This window comes from Charadrius vociferus, unplaced genomic scaffold (assembly GCF_000708025.1).
Source record: "Charadrius vociferus isolate BGI_N301 unplaced genomic scaffold, ASM70802v2 scaffold593, whole genome shotgun sequence".
Lineage (NCBI taxonomy): Eukaryota > Metazoa > Chordata > Aves > Charadriiformes > Charadriidae > Charadrius > Charadrius vociferus.
Genome location: NW_009647739.1, coordinates 1,050,917 through 1,058,685, shown reverse-complemented (window position 1 = coordinate 1,058,685; position 7,769 = coordinate 1,050,917). Strand labels below are relative to the sequence as shown.

The window sequence follows — 7,769 nt, the reverse complement described above, 5'->3', positions numbered from 1 at the left end:
CAGGCGGGAGTTCCCCTAATACTCTCACTATTCTCATCTTATAGGAAGTTAGAACAGATGCATTTAGTCACCCCTGCGGCTAGGGGTGGAGGGAAGGAAGGAATTGTGTTCCTCTAATGCGCAGCACTGCGTCTGTGCACACAGGACCATGGTGCATGTACTAAGGGCATGTCTGTACAGGCTGCGTTGTGAATTCCCAGACTTTTGGGGGCCTGTGGTATTTGCTGAAACCCAACCTTCATCCACCTACAGCTGAGTCCTCCCTTTCTGTCGTTCCGGCTCAGCTGAGCACGGCGCTCCTGGCAGCCAGCCCAGCTTATACGACTGAGCCAGCAGCTGGTCTTCAGCTCCTTTTAGATGAGATTCTCTTTTCCTAACCCGATCCGGATCATCCCCCACTCCCTTTCGTTGACCTATTTCCCCCCTCCCGCCCTGTATCTTTTGCAATGGTAAGCTTCACTGTTTGTGCAGCTCCCTTTCCAGAGCAGCTGCAGTGAGCTGTGGGAATATGGTGGAAATGCCATGAAAGGCAGCGCGTGTTTCAGAGAACCAGTGCCTAATTTAGGTTGGGAGGGACCTTTGCAGGTTGTTTGGCTCAGCCGCTGTGCAAGGCGGGGATAATTCAGGCTGCTCAGGGCCTTGTTTAGTTGAGTGCTGAATGTCTCCAATGACAGAGGTCTGTCTTCCTCTGGTCCTGTCCTAAGACTTGGCTACTTAAGGAAGAATCCTTGAATCATTGTGCATTTAAAAGAAATTGACCACGTTAACATTGTAAGAGCACTGAGTTTTAATCCAAACAGAGGGCTTTTCTCCAACTCCCTTTCAAATCGTGTGCCTGCTAAGTTAACTGGACGCTTATTCCATCTGTCCACCATGGTGGGGGAAGAGGCTGAACTCTTGATTTTATTTTTTCTTTTTGTCCCCTATGGGATCTGTGGCCTGGAACAACGCAGGGAGGGAGCTGGGAGGGAATTGGATCTGTTGTGCTATTCAGCATGTATGCTTCCCACTGCTAGCTTGCGGTTGCATGTGTGCTTGTCGAGGAAGAAACATAGGCTTGTAGAATAACTTTGGTTGGAAGGTACCTGTGGAGCTTTCTGAGCTGATCTCCCTCCAATGAAATCTGTTTTCTTAGTTGTTTCTCTGAGCATGCACAGTAAAGTAGGTGCTCTGACAGCCTGAGGGAGTCACATGGCCCCTGTCCCACTGCGTGCAACCTGAACAGGAGGAGAAAGTTGCAGTATAGTAGAGTGGGCAAGATGACAGTGAGTGACTCTAGTTACTTTGGTGTTTTGGTAATACAGCGGTTTTTATTTAAATACCATATCATTATTATTTATGTATGAAAACCACTCTTAGTTCAGGATTAATGCCAGTTCTCTAGTGTTCATGCTATACTTGTATCACTCTGTGCACTACGTCGTGTTTCTAGAAAATGACTACATTTAAAGGAGATTAGAACCAGCAATGAGAAATGGCCCCTTGCTAATTGCTAAGCAGTAGTTAGGTAGGAAAGTGTGGTGCTTGGCTTTGGGTGGGCAAGGGTGCCTGTGTGAGTCAGAAGCTGTTTTTAGAGTGAGGTCAGTGGCTTTTGGTACTGTGGTTCCTTGGCTGGTTGGACTGGATCCAGATCTCATTAAGATTTAATTCACGGCTGGCTCTTAAGGAATCTGGATCTCTCAGTAGTCTCAGCAAATTGTAGTGGGAGGTGACTCTCAAACTTGCGACTGCGGTCTCTGGCACCAGGCTCGAGGTTCTGCATGCCTTAGAAACACACTCTGTCTTCTGAGTGTCTGGTCCTGGCTGAGCAGTGCAGACACAAGCTGTGATGCCTGAACCCTCACGAGGAGCTTGGGAAGTCATCCAACGTAGGGCTTGGGTCCCATCCGTCACAGCCTGGAGGAGGGTGCTCTGGTCAGCCCTGCTGGCATGCGCCGTGTCAGGGATGAGCCTGGCCCCCTCCTGACTGTAATTTCTCCCTTCTACTAGGCCTGAGGTCAAACGTGGGACGATGTCGGAGGTGCGACACGACAGCACGAGCAGTTTACAGCGGAAGAAGCCACCATGGTTAAAACTGGACATCCCGGTGCCGGTGCCTGTGTCAGTGCCAGAAGAGCCCCAGCCTGTGCAGGTACAGAGGCTGGGGGCAGCAGGGAGGGTCTGGGGAGGGGGTGTGCTGAGCCCCACTGTGCTGAGAGTATGCCTGTGCCCATGGTTTCTGGCAGTCCTGGCTGAGAGAAAGGCAGTGTGTGATGCCAGGTGATGAGGCCACATGAGAAGGGGCAGAGCCACTGGGTAAACATCTGATCAGTAATTAACTCTCCCTTGAAGGGGATGTGGGAGGGATGAGGGTGGGTTGCTGATGTGCTCAGATCAGTGGATGTGACTGTTTGGACGTGGGGACTGTGAAAAGTGTCCTGGCTGGGGGATATGGGAGTGAGGTATTCAAACAAGCATTTCTTAAGGGGACTGGAGGAGCGAAGGACTCCTAGACAAACATGAGGGCCTGGAAGTGCTGGAGCTTGCGCTGAAATGAGCAGGGAATGAATCTGACTTATGAATAGCCAAGATAATGACAGGCTCTTGTCAGTAACAGCAGAGAAAGAACAGTTACTGGCAACACAAAGCTGTTTCCAGCATGAGGAACAGAAGAAAATCATGTGGGATGAGAAATAAGTGTAAGAAATAACATTGAAGAGTGGTGAAGTAGAGATGGGGTGATAGGTTAATAGGAACTGTGCAAAGTATGAGCTTAAAACATCCGTATTTGTGCTGGGAATAGGAAAAATAACAGGAATTTCTGCTACGGGGTGGCAAAAACTGTACATACAGTTGAGACCTGGGTAGAAGACCTGCAGGAACAGAGACTACGTGCACCAAAGGCAGAGCCAAAGGGTTCTTGCTGCGGAGCCCCATGGGTGGGGCGCAGTGCCTGGGTTCCATTGCTTTTACGAAAGAACCGTTTAGCCATCAAAGCAATGGAGGGTTATACAGCTCCCCATGGAGGGGAGTTGAGGACAAGCTTGTCTTAAAAGGGAACTTATGTTGTGCTTGGAACAGCAATGACTGGCCTCTTCACCATTCCCTGATCCAGGGACGAAAATGCACTCCAGTTATGGCAGATGAATTTTGGTCCTGGTCTTCCTGTGGAAGGAAAGTGAGCAGGGTTCAGTCTGCAGTGATTAGAAGTGGAATGCAGGGTTTTAATGGTGCAGGTTCAAACCTTCCGAATCACTTATTTAAGGCGTTGATGGATCTTTTACCTGAAATCTCTAAATCCAGCTGGGCACTTTCTGAAGAGACACTCCGGACTCATGATGGAAGTTGGTAGGGGTGATGTTCTCTGTAGGTCCGGTGTGTGCAGGCTGTCAGGATAAGAGTGCATAAGGGGCTCCTTTGGCTTATAACCTAAGTATCTGTGCATTGTTTTCACATAAAAAATAACAGAAATGTTAAGATTAGTGGAAATTATTAGCTTTCTGAGCTAAAGGGGCTGGAGTAGCACGTAGCCTTGAGGCAGAGACAGTGTCTGACCAGAGAAACCGTTGATCAGAGCTTCACTTGCCGGAGGAACAGCCTGCTCGGCCTGCATTTTACAAATGGGAGGTAGTGTCTTTGCCAAGCTGATGAAAAATTAATCCAGAGCAGCTCTGGGGAGGCAGCTGTATAGGCTGAGAACAGTCTGGTGAGTTGTGTCATATTTGGTAGGTGATATTCAGCCAAGACATGCCAGGAGCTTTCAGACCTGAGTGTGTCCAGACAATTAGGTTATGAACAAAGCCAATGTGGCTTTCTCAGCTTGCTTAGCCTGCACCAGGCAGCAGCTACAGCACAGACCCCCCCACAGCTCTCACAAGCTTTTAATGCAGACCCAGAGTCACTTTTGAAGCAAATCTCACTTGCTGTGCTTCTCTTCACATTGTGGAGTGGTCTAGGAGTGTGTGATCTGGGTTTCTTCTGGCTAGAAAAAAGCCAGGAGGATACCTTGCAGAAGCTCATGTAATACACCCCATCTACAAATGGACATCAGTCCGTGGGCCAGGCTAGAGCCAGCCTGAACTGACATCCACCACAACATGCAGATGCTGTGTCCCTGATGCTGACGGTTGTGTTCTGCAGAGACATTGTTAGCCTGATTTTGCTGCCCAACTGCATGCACCCAGCTTGTGGTTGGGGTGTTGGGTGGCTGACTTGAATTGCTGACTAAATGTTTTATAACCTGACTGGCCTTGTAGAGCATCAGTCTGAGAACACTGACCCCCCTCCTGCTTTTCTTTGCAGCCAATGAGACGTCAGACCTTTCTGCGAAGCGTGAGCATGCCCGCCGACAACACCCGTGTGCCCTCCCTGCCTAATGAAGTGAGGAGACCGGTGCTACAACGACAGACCTCAATCACCCAAACCATCAAAAGGTGAGACACCGAGTTCATGGGGCCTGCTTTAGTGGATTCTGCCACCCATTGCCATCCTTTATTTGTGGATTTATGGTCCTCTGCTTGTCCCATTGCCTGGCACACAAGTGGCGCGCTGTCACAGCAGGATTAGGTTGACTCTCTTATCTATCATGAGGTTGCGGAAGAGGGTGGGTGCAGATAGGTCCCTGATATATAAGCCCAGTGGTGCTATATAGCCTATCTTTAGTAAGTGAGGAGAAAAGTCCTGGGAGAAAGATTGTGGTGACCAGTACAATGAATGGTTCTTGCCACTCAGAGACAAATTTTAACTGCTCCTGTGCCCCAGGGAGCTGTCTGTTTCTGAGTAACAGAATACCTCATGCCCTGATGTTTAGCTGAGACTATGATGTGGCGTGCTGGGCTTGCTTTGGTGCAGTATCAGAGAGCTGTATGATTGCTGGGGGATGCAGAAGCGCATCCTGAGCAGTCCATGGCTCTCAGGAGCTTGGCTTCTAGCACTAGCTCATTGACAGGTCCTTGAGATGGCTGCGGGGCTGATGGAGAGTAGGGAGAGGCTACTCTGGTCCTGTCACCCATGCCTGCACAGAGGGTTATTTGTCCCCGTGACCCAGGGGTCTCTCAGACACAGCCACACAGCTGGATATTTCTTCCCTCCCTGTGGCAAAGGTTTATCCCACTTTGTCCAAAGGGAGTGGTTCTCTCAGCTGCTCTCCTGAGATGCCTGGCTTGTATCCCTGGCAGTGTGTCAGACCTGCCTGGATCCCAGGAGCATCCCTGGAGCTCCACAGGTCAGGGGCACTTTCAGCCAGCCAGGCTTCGCCCACTCACAAAGGAGCACCTTTCCAGCTATGGGGGAGACTGACCTCCCACGCACTGTTTCCCTTTGCCTCAGACATTCCCCAGCTGCCTTGGTGGTGAAGCTCTCCCACAGCAGCTCTCTGTAATCCTGCTTCTTGCGAGGTTGGGACCGCTGAGCCATGAAGCAGAGTCTGCTCTTTTCAGGGCTGTGGGCAGCTTCTGGGCCTACCTGAGGCTGTCCTTACACACCTAGACTGCCTCTTCCCTCACCTTCCTACCCTTGTCCCGCTTCTTGCCGGGACCATTAGGCAAGAGCATATCAAGGATGAGGGGATATACTGGGAGAGTGCTGTGGAGGCCCTGACAAGAAGCAGTGTGCGTGAGGGCCAGGGTAACCTTCTTCCCCAGAGGTCCTCACAACATGCAGCTTGCGTGGAGAGGCTGAGGAACTGTGAACCCCTTTGGTGCCAGGGAAACAAATTTGACCCCCGTGCTACTACACTATAAGACAGACAAGGCCTATGGAGCTACAGTGAGCAAGAAAGGAGTGTTGGACAGTGGTGGTGAAGCTCTCATACACTAAGGGAGATGCTAATGTCCTGCCTAGCATTGGGGTGGTGGGCAGACATATGTGACTTTTGCACCAACAGACCCTGTGACATGTCTTCCTCTTCCCTGCCCAGCTTGTAATGGAAGTGCTGGGGCTCAGGTTGGTGGCTGCATCTCTGCCTGTGCTTAATGGTCTGTGTACCCACTTTGTACCTTGGGAGTACATACAGTCCCACAAGGAGTGGCCCAGAGGTGCACAAATGGTTTTGGAAGTTCTGGGAGTCTCCTGCATAGTGTATATATGTGGGGGCTTTAGTGCTATTTCGCAGTGCTGAATTGTCTTATGCAGGCTGTTGTGCAGCATGGGTGGTGGCCAAGTCTCTTCCTCCTGGAGGACTCACAGCTTGTGGGGGACTTCTACAGAGCACTGTGGGATGCGGGCAGAAGAGCAGGTGCAGCAGTGGGAAGGACTTTCCAAGGGCAGAACTTCAGGAGATGCACAGATGACATGGCATTGGCAATAAAAGCATGAAATAAGTGGATCAGAAACAAGGACAGCAAACTGAAAAGTACCAATGAAAGGCCTAAAAACCTGTAGTCCATTTGGCAGAGCTAGGGATGCAATGGAAAATTGCAGACCATGCATCCATAAAGGTGTTTTGGGGATTTGCTTTGTGAGTCCAGGGAGGCTGACTGCTAGCTTTTCTGCTTAACACAGCCCCCAGGATGCACATAATGGGAAACTCTTCCGGCAGCAGGACCCCACACCATCCTGTTCCGTGGGGCTTGGAGGATACTGATGAAGTGTGAGCCTAAGTTCCAGAACATGTGTGGTCCAGAACATGGCATGGGACCAATTAATGTGCCTGAGAATAGGCATCTAACACCGCTTCCAGTCTCCTGAGGTGTCCAAGATGTCCATGCAAAGCAGCAGATGTGGCACAGATAGACTTGTGCACCAGGCAAGATCCTGCCAGGCTTAACCAGAATGGGCCCAGGGCACTGACAGTTGCATCAGACACTTGTATCTAAGCAGATCATATCTTGGCCTGCTGACACCCCTGTGGTTTCACACTCTGGTGTCCAAAGCCAGCCGGTGGGATCTGTAGCTGGGTGTCTGGGCAGAAGGCGGCAGATCACAGAGGTCTGGGGGTTGAGGGGGATTGCAGTATCCCTGGTATCTTCAAGAGAAATGGGAGATCTATGTCAGAGGTGCAGATGCACCAAAAGGATTCAGCAGCCTCCTGGGTTCAAAGATGGTGCTGTGTGGCTTGAGTTTGGTTCTTTCTCTTAGGTCATGCTCTCAGCTGGAGGCTGCTGTCATGTGCAGTGCAGCACAACTGCTGCCGATGCGGCTATGGAAGGAGACAGGGAGGTGTTGGATGCAGGTCGCTGCTCCCCTCCGCAGCCCTGTAGGCTCCTTCCCTTCAGCTCTCTTTTCTTTGCAGCAGACAGGTACGGTTTCAAAGGAGTCAGACCCTGCCTGTTCATGGGCACCGGGTGGGCAGGAGTTCCCTGAGAAAGCGGCAGTCCCTGCCCCGATCGTTTTTCAGGTACTGGTAGCACTGAGTGTGAAACTCACCCCTGCATGTGTGTGCAAGGGCCGTTGCAAACTGCACAGATTTTGGCTGTTGCTGGGACCACGTTGCCTTCCCAGGGTTGGCCAGGAGGCCTACAACCATGCGGGAGTGAGAAAGTTCATGTGTGCTTCTAACAAAAACCAATTGTCACTCCTACTAAATATGTAGGCAGCTGTCAATAAGTAGCATGGACTAACAAGCTGTCCACCCGCCAGCCTCACTCCCTCCTGCCTTTCCTAACAAGCTGTCAACCTCCTGGTGTTCACCGTAGCTGGAATATCTCCCCAGGGCAGCCATAGCGCAGCCTGCCTTTGCTAGCATCTGCAACATCTGATGTATGCATATGTTGGCCCTAAACCATCCTTGGGCAGAAAAAGAAGGGAGAGGAAGCCGCACCGAACAGATGCTAGTTGTGTTGGTCCAGACG

At 50.9% G+C, this 7,769-nt stretch overlaps 1 protein-coding gene across 1 annotated transcript in view; it reads left to right on the top strand.

Annotated features, from left to right (window-relative positions):
- The first annotated feature begins 1,994 nt into the window (after positions 1 to 1,994).
- The window catches only part of RHBDF1 (rhomboid 5 homolog 1 (Drosophila)), a 21,692-nt gene continuing 15,917 nt past the window's right edge, over positions 1,995 to 7,769 (top strand). Inside the window, exons 1-2 of the mRNA XM_009881950.1 lie at positions 1,995 to 2,131; positions 4,282 to 4,412. Of these exons, the coding sequence (XP_009880252.1) occupies positions 2,012 to 2,131; positions 4,282 to 4,412 (251 nt within the window). The 5' untranslated portion in view covers positions 1,995 to 2,011. The remainder of the gene's footprint in view (positions 2,132 to 4,281; positions 4,413 to 7,769) is intronic.